Below are 14,115 nucleotides of genomic sequence, written 5' to 3'. Positions count from 1 at the left end.
CATACTTGAAGGCATGTTAACTTTCACTTTGGGGTATTGAGTGTGGGCTTTAATCCTTGTTTATAGTGAACCTCCTCTAACTTACCTCTGGAGATCTTTTCATCTGTTTGGCCCTCTCCTTTGGGTTATACTCGCTGAGATATTCAGCATACCAATCAGGTGAAAGAAGGCGATCCCCAAACCTGGCCGCCAGGTGCAGCGCCCTTCCACTAGGCGTGCGTGCGAGAACCAGAGAATGCAAGAAGGTACACAGACTCTCACGCACCGTGCCTCCCACCCAGTCCCTTCCCTCCCTTCCTCCCACTGACTTTCCTCCAGGGAAAAATAGGAGCGGGCTTTCCAACTTTGCTCCAATCAGAGCAGCGGCCCCTCCTCTGGGGTCCCCCTGCTGGATGATATGCGGCCGCCCTGGAGGCAGTTGGAGAAACTTTTCCGTCGCTCCCCTCCCTACCCGGAGGAGGCGAACATACCCCAACTCCAACGCTCCCTCCCCCCTCCTCCCCCGCCTCCTCACCCTCTTTTTCTCCCCGCCCCTAGGCATTCCCCAGTTCTTGCCCAGCCCCAGGAGCTAGCGATAGGCCGAGCGCTGGGCACTCATTGTGTATATGCAAATGAGAACCTCTCCTCGCCGGGCGCAGCCTGGACCCCGGCTGCTGTTGCCGCCTCTGCCACAGCTGCTGCCTCCGCTCCTACCTTCGCTGGGGAGTTGGGTGCTGTCATGCGGTGGCAGCTGACCCACCGGACCGCTCTATAAGTATGAGAGAGAACGACCCGGAAGGGGGCTAAAGATGAAGGTGTCCATGCACGGACCACGGTTCATTGCCAAATCAGTGCAAGCCAGAGTCCAGCGCAGCAGAGGCTGGGAAGCGCCCGTCTTAGCAGCCGCGGGAGCAGCCACTAAGGAAGCAGCCACTGAGGAAGCGGCTGTGGCTGCGGCGGCGGCAGCAGCTGCGGCGGCGGCGCCAACTGCAACGGGAGCACCAGCTCTGTGGCCGCTGCTGCCACAGTTGCCATGAGTTGTGCGGAGGTGATGTATCACCCTCAGCCATATGGAGCAACCCAGTATTTGCCCAACTCGGTGGCAGCAGCATCCTGCCCCACAGCTTATTACCATACCGCTCCCCAGTCCGGCCAGCAGGTGAGTCGTTGTCCTGGGGTAACTGGGATGGAGAGTCTGGAGTCTGCTATCTGTTCTGATCTTGCGGAGTACTGACAGGGCGCTCTCGGGACAGCTAGCCAGGGGATGGGGAGTTTGTGGAGCCCGGCAGGATGCTGAGGGCTTCACAGTGGCCACACATCCAGAAGAAGAAGGGAACAGGTGGGGGGAGAGGTGAGCCAGATTTTGAAAGCGTGGAAAAACACCTGAGGTCTATTACTGGGAATTATCTAGCTGGAATCTGCTTGAAATTGTCCGGGGGAACTGCGGACCACTTCCAAAATCGCCTTTAGTTCTTAGCGTGCAATTCTTTGAAACTCAGCAGGTGATGAATCTGTTTTAGAGTCTATAAAAAACAAGACACACAAAACGAACTTCTTGTAAACCAAATACTTTGTTTTCTTTGGTAGGGAAAGGAGGTTTAAGCATACAGGTATTATTATAATGACACTGTCAAATTCAGATGTCAGGAAGAATAAGGAAAGTAAGACAGTGAGGTGAAAGTAAAAATGGGCCCCTGGGCTGTGTGTGTGTTCCAGGGCCTGGTCTCCACTTCCCTTGAAAATAGGACATTAAGGCTGGGCAGAACAGTTCCAGGAGAGTAGAGAAAGCTATGTGGCCAAGTTATTCTAAGGAATGGCCACATAGTGTAGACCAAGATGTCCATCCAGTCTCAAGGAAGACTCACATGAGAAGCCCTGGTCTCAGGTATGGCAGGGCATAAATCAAAGATTAGAAAGCCAGCAGGAAGAAAGAAATGTGAGATTAAGCCAGAGGAATGGAGTTCATTTGGAGGAAATGCACTCTGCATAAATAGCATTGGCTACCCTCCTCCCATGCAACCACTGGGTGTGGATATTTCATAACCTAGGTAGCACATAGAAAAAGGACATGTTGCAAGAGGTTACACCAAGACAGTGATCATATCTTTAGCTTTGGGGGGCCTGAATAAGCAATATTTTATGCAGAGAACTCTCCCAAGATATGAAATGGGGTTAGGGAATACCCATCCCCAAAACATTTCTGCTTCATCATTGAAGATTAAATTGTGTCTCTACTTTTTTATCAAACTGGCTTTTTTTTTAAACTGCTATGCGGCTCTAGTACTAGTCCTTGGTAGATGGACTAGTGGGATTAGATAGGAATCGCTAAATTTCACTGATTGGCAGGGGACGATTAGTGGTAGTATTTCATCTAATAACCAGTATGAGGCTGGCCAAAGCCTTGATAGGGTGAAAGAGGAAGGATCTCCACTTTTGCTCTATTACTTCTTTTTTATATAATAAACATTTTAATTTAAAGTTTTGATTTCAAAATTCTATCACTTTCCCTCCCTCTCCTCCCCCTTCCCTGAGGCTATAATACTTACCTTTATCTCTGAACCTCTGAAGGCTATATACCTGAGACTTGAGGGGGAAAAAAATTTGGACAAAGGGTGGGGGATTTTGATTATTCTGTTTGTTTTTCTTTTTCTCTTTCAAAACATAAAAGAGTTCAAGAAAATTGTAGCTAAGCATAGAGTAGGGTAGAGGAAGAATGGGAAAAGGATGCTTACCATGAATTCTGTGTTTCATTTCAAGACCCTGTACCAGGAAATAGAAGACAGATTTTTTCCCCCCTCAACAAGCTAGACACTATAGTTGCAATGAGTTGTTTGTTAGTTAAAAACAAACAAAAAGAAACATAGGACATCAGAAATTGATAAATACTTAGGTATTCTTACCTCCCCATATATATGTATATATGTGTATGTATGTATATATGTACAAGAAGATGGCATCTTTTACTTTCTTCCAAAACTATCAATAATTTCCCTTTAGAGATTATAGGAAATTATCTTTGGCATGTCAAACATACACTTTTATAATGTTAACTAGTAATTAACTATTAGTAAAACTAATGGTTTTATTTATAGAAGATGAAGTTTAGAACCAGAATTATAACATCAAATTTAGGATGTCATCAGAAATGACCTGGAAACTAAATCTACATTACTGTATCTCTATGTCCAGAAAAATCATACTATAAATATTAGTTTGTGCATAAACTACCCAAATGATGACAACCACAAAAACAAACAAACAACAACAAAAGAAACTACAACTAAAATCAAGCTGAATTCCTGTACTTGACCTAAATTATCCCTGTCTGAAGGTTACTTACAGGTCAATTAACCTTCCTCCTTTACTTTGTGTTTATGTAGACTTGTTAGTACTTGACTGATTGATTTGAGCTTGAGATTTTAATATATAACTGAACTTTGCAGTTCTAATTTTGATTCCCCAAATGTGGTAGGATGATCATATTTTCAACCATGTAACTATTTGTCACTACCTAGTTGAAATGAAGAAAATCTTCCTTTGCACTATGAGCTAGTAAGAGTTTTATACTTTAGTTTGATGACCTATATTTTTAATGCAAGAAAAAAAGCAAATCAGGACATTCTTATCAGACTGACAGCATTTTTAGACTATGTGGTGCGTGGGTGAAGTGGGACTAATATTGACTTGGCCCTAAAGTAGTCATCTGAGAATACATTTTTTTGTTGTTGTTGCATTCCATAAGGTTTTATCATTATTATCCATGAAGATTGTTTTCTCCGTACATGGGAAGTGACCCCTAATAGCATCTTGACTGGGAGACAAAAAAAAGAGAGCTACAACTCTCAAATTCCTACTACATTTCAAAAACTTATTTATGGAAAAACAAGAGAGGAAGGGAAGCAGAAAAAGTGACAGAGTCCAAGAGGCAGAGAGACCATTAATATCCCATCTGATGAAATGATAGAAAAGAGAAGCAAAGTTTGGTATGGCTACTTTTTTTTTAGAGGTAGCAATATGCTCCTCTAAATTGATTTTTCCGTAAATCTATACTGAATTGGTGTCTTTAGAAACCAGTAGATTAACACTGACCAATATTCTATATTTTCTGTTTATATATTTTCCTTTCAGGGTAGTAGGAGGTCAGATAGCTTTTTAAAATGATTAAAAAATAACAAGCTGTCTTGCCCCTCTTCTATTCCCCAAAGGGGAAATATCTAAGTTTAAAAATGAAGCTTGGGGGCAGCTAGGTGGCACAGTGGATAAAACACCGGCCCTGGATTCAGGAGGACCTGAGTTCAAATCCAGCTTCAGACACTTAACACTAGCTGTGTGAGCCTGGGCAAGTCACTCAACCCTCATTGCCCGCCCCCCTCCAAAAAATGAAGCTTTCCTTTTCTTAATTATGACAATACACAACATTACAGACTGTGGATGGGTCAATGCATAGATACATTTAAATGTCTTCAGCATGGTGTAATAATAGTCATAAAACTGGAAGGGACCTTAGAGATTATCTCTAGTCCAATTTCCACATTTTATAGATGAAAGCACTGAGGCTAAGCCACTGATACTACACTGATAGTAATACAGCAGAATGGTGATTCAAAACCAAGTCTATTGACTTCAAATCTAGAAATCTCTCCATTGCACTGTGCTCTAAAATGTCTTACAGCAGGAAATTCATTAACAAGTTGTTAGTGCTTTTGTAATAGTTCCTGTCCACAGTGGATTTCTTTAAAAAAAACACCAATAAAGGTTTCCTTTTTCCTGAAGGACTCTCTAGTTGAAATGTTCAGTCACAGAAACATCACTCTAAGTTGTAAATATCATGAAGGTGTCTCAAATGTAGTGAGAAAGGCTATTCCCGTGAGATCTGCTGTGCTTCTCAGGCACACCCAAGACTCCAATCTGGAAAGAATTCATTGGTTCTGTCAATGTGCATGAATTATAAATCCAACATTTTTATGCCAGTCCTCAGAATGTCTCTAGAAGTGGGGGGAAGATTTTCCTCTGTCTTGTAGGAAGATCTGGGGCTTTCCTGATAGATATCATGCCACCTCTGCTTCACCCCTTCTTATTGCTTTCACTTCCCACTCCCATATCCACCTACTTCAAGGACTGAACTTCCTCCCCTTTAGCTTAGCACTACCCACCCATGCCCCCAAAAAAGAAAAGGAAAGAAAAGACAATACACTTCCACACATTATGGCTTACTAGACTGCAATAACATATGAATCAACGTAGGATTTTGAAATAAGCATAGGGGAAACCTGAGAAACTTAAGTCATGGGTAAAGGAACTCCATTCTCGTCTAAGGAACTTCCCATCTAAATGCAGCCCGGTTCATTTTCAAAATTCCCCTTTATTTGAATGATAGGTTTAGACAGGAAGTTTTCTAAAATTGCACCACTGTGTTTTGCAATTTACAGAATAGGTATTTATAATACTACCATACTGTGGTAAAATTCTGTAGTTATTGATTCTGACTCTGCTTTAAGGGAGATAACTGAGTTAATATGTCTTCAAACATTCCTTTAAAATAACTGACTCTTTTGTTGAAGTTCAATTACAAATCTGAAAAAATCTTTCAAAGTTAAACTTCCTTTTGACGTTGCACAAGAGTTGTGTACATATGCAGATGTGGAACACCCCCAAATTGATTTTTTGATAATGAAAATTCACATGTAGTATGCTCTTTGACCAGAAGTCCTTAGTAGTATACTTCTTTAAAACTTTTGCAAGGAACAAAATTGCTCTGATTTTTTTCCATCAGTATTTCATCCTGGTTTGTTTGTTTGTTTTTTGTTTTTTACAAGACACTGAATCCACTTAGCAAAGGAACAGTCATTTATATTTTCATGAAGATTTAGGAAGCAATATTAATAAAAACTATTAAGTCCCAGTATATCACTGAGTCAAGCCCACATTTTACCTCAGAGGGGGGAAAGAATAGAATTATACACTAAGTAGATTGAGCATACAGTTAGCTTATTTATACCAGAGGATCTAATTTTCTTGCAACTGTAAGCAAGGACTTAAGTAGATTTGTAGGAATTCATGCAGGCCCACTTTGAGAAAGAGCAGTCCCTATAATTCTGTTCTGCTCAAATTAACTTGACACAGAGACTTAGGAACTTAAAAAGTGTTTCATAGTTCCATGCACCTAATAATTTTCCAGGCAGAAAATCCAAACCTGGATGAAAATTAAACCTCGAAGTAACCAAATGAAATCATGATCTCTGATAGTGAACCAGAATGATCTATACTACAAAGTGATGGGGACATGAAAACCTTCTGACAAGGGTGTATATACCTTTTGAAACTTGAGTGAGATAAGGTTAGGATAAGTGCCATGTAGTACTTTTTCACAAAATACCTTATCAACTTCTGGAACTCTATAAACTTACATTTGCACAGACCTAGAAGATTGAAAAGAGCCTTTAATTTCCTTACAATGGGTAGATAGGAAAAACATTTCTATTTTACAAATGAGGAATCTGAGATTTAGAAAGACTTGTGCTGCTAGATTAAGGTGAATAACAGGAATTTGAACCCTTGTTTCTTACCCTCAGGTCCAGCACTCTTGTGCTGCCATTACTATAAGAGGTGGTACAAGAAAGAAATACAAATTAGTTCCAGAGAGGTTTGAACAGTTTCATGGGTCATACAGCCTATAAAAGGCTACTAAGAAAAACTGGGATACAACTAAATCATTCTCTTTACTTGCTTTTAACTAATTCTTTTTGTTAGCTGATTATAGCTCAAGGTCTTACTATGCCAGGAGTTTTTGCTCCTTGTTGTTTGTCCTTCATTCCCAAAGAGGACCATGACATCAGGAAGGTGATTTCATGACTTGTACTGAATTGTATTTAAATGAGGGAGGTCTGTGCAAAGTCACAAGCCTCACTCTCTCCTCCAGAACCATCTGGGTCCTGTGGCAAGAGATACATATACATATACATATACATATACATATACATATACATATACATATACATATACATATACATATACATATACATATACATATACATACACATACACATACACATATATATGCATATACACATACATATACACATACAAATACAAATACATATACATATACATTTATGCATATATATATATATATATGTATATCTATCAGGACAACTGGAGATGACCCCAAATGTTTAAGGCAATTGGGGTTAAGTGACTTGCCCAGTGCCATGCACCTAGTAAGTGTCTGAGCTGAGATTTGAACTCAGGTCCTCCCAACTTCAGGGCCAGTGCTCTATCCACTGCACCATCTAGCTGCCCCATTGCTTGTTCATGGGAGACTCCTGACGATGAACTGTCTCCGAGATTGAAAGGAATAAAGCTGAAATAGCGGAATTCCAAGCACTGTGAGGGGAATGGGAGAGATATTGGGGGCAGTGGTTCCTGCTTCAAAATATATCACACGAACTATTTTCTGCTTCACTTACTCATAATTAACTTTCTTCATTCTACTGTATTATCCAACACAGCACATTTACTTTAAAAAAAAATGAGATGATAAAGAATTGAATTTTAGAACTAGATGGGCATTTAGATATTATTTTACCCAGTCCTCTTATTTTCCAGATGAGAAATCTGAGGATCAGAAAGTCAAGTGACTTTTCAAATTATCATAGTTGGCTAGGGGCAGAGCTAACTAGAAACCAGGTCTCTTTACTCTCATTTTCTGGTTCTATTTCCCCTACACCATGATGTTATCCATGTTATACAAATTCTTGATAAGCATAACAAATGCTGGGTGACTAAAACTTTTGTCAAATTGTTCCTATGTCTAAAAGGGAGAAAACCCAAAATGAATAACTAAGGCTAAGCAGATAACCCCTTATAACTATGTCGTATCATATTGTTTCCGCCAAAAGTCTAATTTAGGATTATAGAATTTTAGAGCTGAAAATTACTTCTGTTTCCTCATCTGCAAAATGAAGGAATTGGGCTCTACAATTAGTAAAGGCTGTTCCACAATTCTATGGACCTAAGATCTAATCTAACTCATCATTTAACAAATCAGTAAAGTGAAGCAGCTAAATTGAGCAGTAAATAGGGGCAGCTATGTGGCACAGTGTATAGAACACTGGCCCTGAAGTTGGGAGGACCTAAATTCTAATCTCACCTTATTCACTTACTAGTTGTGTGATTCTGGGCAAGTCACTTAATCCCAATTGACTTAAAAAACATCCAGGGTCATCTCCAGTTGTCCTGTTGTATATGTTGCCACTGAACCCAAATGGCTGGGGAGGAGATAATGAGGCTGGTGACTTTGCACAGCCCTCCCTCACTTAAATCCAATTCAGTGCAAGTCATGAAATCACCTTCCTGATGTCATGGTCCTCTTTGAAAACGAAGGACAAACAAACACTACAAATTGAGGCACAGAGAGATTAAGACTTGTCTAAGGCCACATAGCTTTGCAAATAATTTATCTTCTCCTAAGAATTCAAGATGGAAATGAGCATCCTGATACACCCCTAAAGATTCTTAGAAACAAGTAAAGATACCTATCATCACTCACTACTTCATCTTTCTTTCCATTCTTTCATCATCATCATCATCATTTATTTAATGCTTAAAATTTGTAAAATACTATAACTAGTAACTCATTTGATCTTCATGACAACCCTGGGTGGTAGGTTCTATTACTATCCCCATTCTAAAAATGAGGAAACCAAAACAAATAGCAGTTAGGTGACTTGCTACGCCAGCAAGTGTCTGAGACAGGATTCACACTCGGATCTTCCTTACTCAAAGTCCAGTTCTCCATACACCATACCACCTAGTTGCTATGAATATCGGCTATATGGAGAAAATAGCAAAGTTGGTCAAATGCCTGTTAAGGGCTAAAATTCTAGCTAAACTGTCTAAAATATCTAATGAGTGCTTGCCAATAAATTATAAGCTTTAGCAAGAGTTAGACTTTTAAGCATTTATTAAGGAGAATAAGAATTTGGTAAAGAGAAAGAGAAAGGCCTAGATTCCTATCTATTAAAGGGAGAGCACATTTCTAGCTCCGCTCTCCACCAGAGTCCAAAGGAAAGAGAGTGAGACCGAGCCGCCATTCTCTTCCTTCTTCCTCCCACTAGCCCGCGTCACTTCCTGACGCCAAAGAAAAGACTCCTGGTCTTGCCCTCAAAGACCTTCACTTCATGGGCGGAACTCTTCTACAGTAAGTCTCCAGCAGGTGGCGTCATTCCAATCGTTACATGCCATAACAACTTTTATACATCTTACTATGTAAAAACATACTTATATTATTCTATTGCTTTATTATAAGATAGTAAATTTTATAATAATGTGACTAATTTTTAAACAAGAACAGCAGAACTTATACATCCAAATGAATACTATTCCCTTTAAGCCATTTCCACTGGTAGGGGACCAAATAAACAAATGTCAAGGCTGATGTTTGGAATTCTTTAAGAATTACTTTCGCGGGCAGCTAGGTAGCACAGTGGATAGAGCACTGGCCCTGGAGTCGGGAGGACCTGAGTTCAAATCCAGCCTCAGACACTTAATACTTACTAGCTGTGTGACCCTGGGCAAGTCACTTAACCCTAATTGCCTCACTAAAAAAAAATAATAATAATAATTACTTTCAAAGCCTTTTGAAATATTCTTTCACATATTCACAGTAATGGCAAATCATTGTCCCTTGAGGGTTAATCTGATGTTTGGAAGCAGACAGAAGTCATTCTGAAACAAGCAGAGTGAATGATATGAACAATCAGGGTAGTTTGTACCATTTCTTGAATTTTAAAAAACAATATATATAAATATGACAGCCTGTTACTCAGTTGTGTGAAAGTGGTTCTGAAGACATTTGCAAAAGCAGAATTTTGTTTATTGGTAACTTTGCTGGAATAAATCTATCATTTCGGGGCAGCTAGGTGGCGCGGTGGATAAAGCACCGGCCCTGGATTCAGGAGGACCTGAGTTCAAATCCAGACTCAGACACTTAACACTTACTAACTGTGTGACCCTGGGCAAGTCACTTAACCCCCAATGCCCTGCAAAAAAATAAAAAAAATAAAAATAAATAAATCTATCATTTCCATAAATGACAACTTTAGTCACTGATAGTAATCTGGAGCTATGATTTTTTTTTAAATGGGTTTAATGAAGATACCAGTCTTAGTATTTTATATTCTTATATTCTTACTTCTTCAAAAAAAAATTCCAATTTTAAAAATTTTATAATGAAATGGTCATGATCTAGGTGAGAAACTGGCTAAATACAGACCTCGACTCAGAATTAAACACTTTGAGTGGTCTCAATGTGAGTTTGATTTTTCAAAAATATATTTTCTCCTATCATTAAGCAGAAGTAGTGCTACATAGTGTCAGTGTTTTTAAGTTTTTCATTTTTGGCAAACCTGATAAGCAGTTAAATGAAGAATGATGTGACATAGCAATAGAATTCTGGCAATAGTTTAAGAAGCATTATCTTCTGAAAGTCTTCTCCCTGGGAGGAGTCCTGCAATAGTCCAGTCATGTTTCTTAAAATAAAAGCATCACTGTGTTGAGAAATGAAGAATGTTCAGTAAGGATGACAATTAACCTGGGCAACAGTATCAAATGATTCATTTAAAGACATTTTTAACCTCAGAAAAAAGTTTCAACATATGTATGATAATCATTTGGTATTTGTCACCCTGGTCTTCCGGGAAGCAAAGGTATTTGGCTTCTGACTGAGAATACATTCTCTTGTTCATAGAAATGTTCTAAACTTTGTTTGCAATTGTCTGGAATGGGAATATTCAGTACAAACAAACCATATTCTGGTTCTGATGATTGTAATTGCACAACCTGGGAAAAAAAGGCATGTGAACTAGCCTTGTGGCCATTAGCTGGTAATTCTTTTCACATAACTCAGCCCTTTTACTGGCGGATAATTAGGCACGATTAGAAACACAGAAATGGACTTTTTGATTTAAAAATGAACTTTAAAAAATGTTTGAGCATTTTTGCTTGTTATCCTCTTTATTTCTTTATTTCAATTGCATTTCTCATAGCAAAGCTGAGAGATACCTCTCAAAATGGGGTCTTTTTAAAGGTTGCATTTGAAAACAGGTTGTAGGGATAACCTTGATAAATTGCTAATTTGACAAAACATTGTATGGATGTGACAATTTAAGCTTTTACCTCAAAATTTAAGCTTTGAATGTTGGCATTTTTTTAAAAGAAAAATTAGGTTCGTGATAATATGTACTTGAGGTGACGCACTCAGATACAATGTGATAAAATGGAAAGTCTGCTGTGTTTGAAATGTTGAAAGTAAACAGAAATTAGATGTGTACCCCCAAAATTAAGCAAGAAATGGGACTGTAGTCATAGAGTACAGAACTCAGAAAATAATTGGGGATCACAATCATTTGGGAAGAAAATATAAGAAATATGGTTGATTATGAGTGTATCAGTAAGGAACATTTAAGAGGAACAATCAGGATCAAGGCCTAGCATTTACCTTTGTTTTTGATTTTGACACTTAAAGGCAAAATTCTGAAGCCCAAGATGTTGAGTTAAATCAGATAGGCAAATGATAGGTAAATGATAGTCTATAGCTGTTTAAATTCTTTTCTTTATGAGATTTAATTTGTTGCAATGGACCCAAATTTATCTCATCAGGTATTACTCTATCATTTCAGCTATCATGTTTTTTTCTGTTGTCCTAGAACAGTGACTTCTCCTCTTTCTCCTTTGTTTCCTCTGGAATTTTAGCAAGCTTTAGATGCTCCTCTCTGTTGGAGGCAGGGGTGTGCTGGAGTCAGCTCAGAGGCATTGATTATTAACTTTTCTGTGTGAACTTTTACACTTTTTAAATGGTAAACTCCAAATTAGGTCTTGATTTTTAATTGTTTTGTTGATTCTCTACATTTAAGAAAGTAATAGAGAAAATGTTAATAATATAGATTAAATTTAAAAGTGTATCCTGAGTGTATACCCTTTTCTCCTCCCTCCAACAAAAGCTGGTTGTTAAACATTTACGAACAGACCTCTTATTGGAAGAGTCAGTAAAAAAAAATAGTTAAGATGTTGAATCCATGCCACAGAAAGCAAATAGGCAAAGATCTTGACTAGCAAAGAAGGAAAAAAGAAACTGGTTTTACAATTTAAAAAATTCTTAAATATTGGAGTTTAGATATATGTGTTTTGGGGAGGCTAGATAGCACAGTGGATAAAGCACCGGCCCTGGATTCAGGAGTACCTGAGTTCAAATCCGGCCTCGGACCCTTGACACTTACTAGCTGTGTGACCCTGGGCAAGTCACTTAACCCCCATTGCCCCATAAAAAAAAAAAAAGATATGTGTCTTTTTAGACAGAATAAGAATATGATATCACAAAGCAACATAATACATTTAAAAATGCAACAGATCATTGCTTAAATTATCAGGAAATGATCTATAAGAACTGGAAAGAGCAAGCCTCTTTTTTTTGAGGTACCCTTCATTTAAATTGAAAAAAAATTGGTATATACTAGAAAAAAGGTGTACTTTTAGTTATTAGTACTGCCTATACAATTTTTTATAAAGGATGTCAATATGGTTTAAAAGGTTAAAAAATTTAACAAAAAGAAAAATTAAAAAGAATATGTAATGATAAGTGATCATTTTCTCAAATCTATACTAAGGGAGAAGTAAAATGAAGAATCAGTTTCATATACTGGAAAGAACATTCCTATACAGAGAACCAATTCTGGAGATCTATTTTTCTGTATTCTTATATTTTTCTTTCTCTCTCTCTGTCCTAGAATAATACTATCTTTCTAATATGCCTGCGTATGTGTGTAGAATGTTACAGGCATTGATGTCAGCAATAAGAAACCAGAGGGAAAAGAGGAATTAAATTTTATTTGTTGTATTATGTTTGTGTTGTATTATTTTTTAGAATTCTAGACTTTCAAAGCTCAGAACGACCTTAGAAGTTATATATTTTAATTTTTTTCATTTTACACATGAGGAAATTGATACCCAGAAAATGTGGTAGAGTGGAAAATAACCCTGGATTTGGGATATTGGGCCAGGGAGGGTGGGGACAAAGGACCTTGACATGAATCTCAGCTCTACTGCTAGTACCTCTGCCCCCTAGACTGTCAAGTCCTCTAGGTCTCAATTTTTTCATCTGTGAAGTGAGGTGGGTGGAGTTGGTCAGAATGGCTAACAGGTTTTCCTATTGTGCTGGGATAACTTCTGCTTTAGACTAGAATACCTCTTATGTTCTCTTCCAGTTTTAAATTGGTGACATATTTCTTTGAAGTGACTTGTCCAAGGTCACAGAGATAGTAAATAGCAGTCAGGATTGGCTGTAGGTCTTCTGATTATAAGACAATCTTCTTTCTGAAGTTTTGTAGTGATTCAAATGAAACATAAGCAAAGGCTTTACATTTTCCATCTATGGAAAAGTGAAAATATATTCATGTTATCATTGCAACATCCTATAGAGTAGCAACAAGGATTAAATTTAATGATAAGTCTTTGAGATAGATATGTACCCCATACTGCTACAAAGTTTGAATGCAAAGCACTTTCTTTATTAATCAGAGTCCTTAAATCATCATCAGCTCATATGTAAACACTTCAGGAACTATATTCAACAAGAATAAACTACCCATAAGGATACTACTAATTGAATGAGGAAAATTCAATTCAAAGGTTAGAGCTTTTCCTGTTCATAACTACCAGAATCTTAGAATTCCAGTTTATATATATTAGCAATATTCACATGTATATGTATGCATATGTTAATATATGTATATATTTACATGTGATATATATATTTTACTGGGTACAATATACTGATATATTTTTTTCTTTTTAAAAAATCAATTTGGATACAAAAAAAAAATCAATTTGGGACAGCTAGGTGGTGAAGTGAATAAAGCACTAGCCCTGGATTCAGGAGGACCTGAGTTCAAATGTGGCCTCGGACACTTGACATTTACTAGCTGTGTGACCTTGGGCAAGTCACTTAACCCTCATTGCCCTTCGCACCCCCCCCCCAATCAATTGTTTTAAATTAAAGAAAACAGAATCAATGAATCATTTAGAAATCATAATTGTTCATTGGATATACAAGTTTCATGAGATTTTAAATGATCCAAACTT

The 14,115-nt window shown here is 38.0% G+C and overlaps 1 protein-coding gene across 3 annotated transcripts in view; it reads left to right on the top strand.

Moving 5' to 3' along the window:
* The first annotated feature begins 639 nt into the window (after positions 1 to 639).
* The window catches only part of VGLL3 (vestigial like family member 3), a 61,476-nt gene continuing 48,000 nt past the window's right edge, over positions 640 to 14,115 (top strand). For all 3 annotated transcript variants that reach the window (XM_043990851.1, XM_043990850.1, XM_043990849.1), the window contains exon 1: positions 640 to 1,138. In XM_043990851.1, the coding sequence (XP_043846786.1) occupies positions 1,013 to 1,138 (126 nt within the window). In that variant the 5' untranslated portion in view covers positions 640 to 1,012. The remainder of the gene's footprint in view (positions 1,139 to 14,115) is intronic.

This window comes from Dromiciops gliroides, chromosome 3 (assembly GCF_019393635.1).
Source record: "Dromiciops gliroides isolate mDroGli1 chromosome 3, mDroGli1.pri, whole genome shotgun sequence".
NCBI lineage: Eukaryota > Metazoa > Chordata > Mammalia > Microbiotheria > Microbiotheriidae > Dromiciops > Dromiciops gliroides.
Note: the sequence above shows the minus strand (reverse complement) of the source record. Positions and strands in the feature narration are given on the sequence as shown.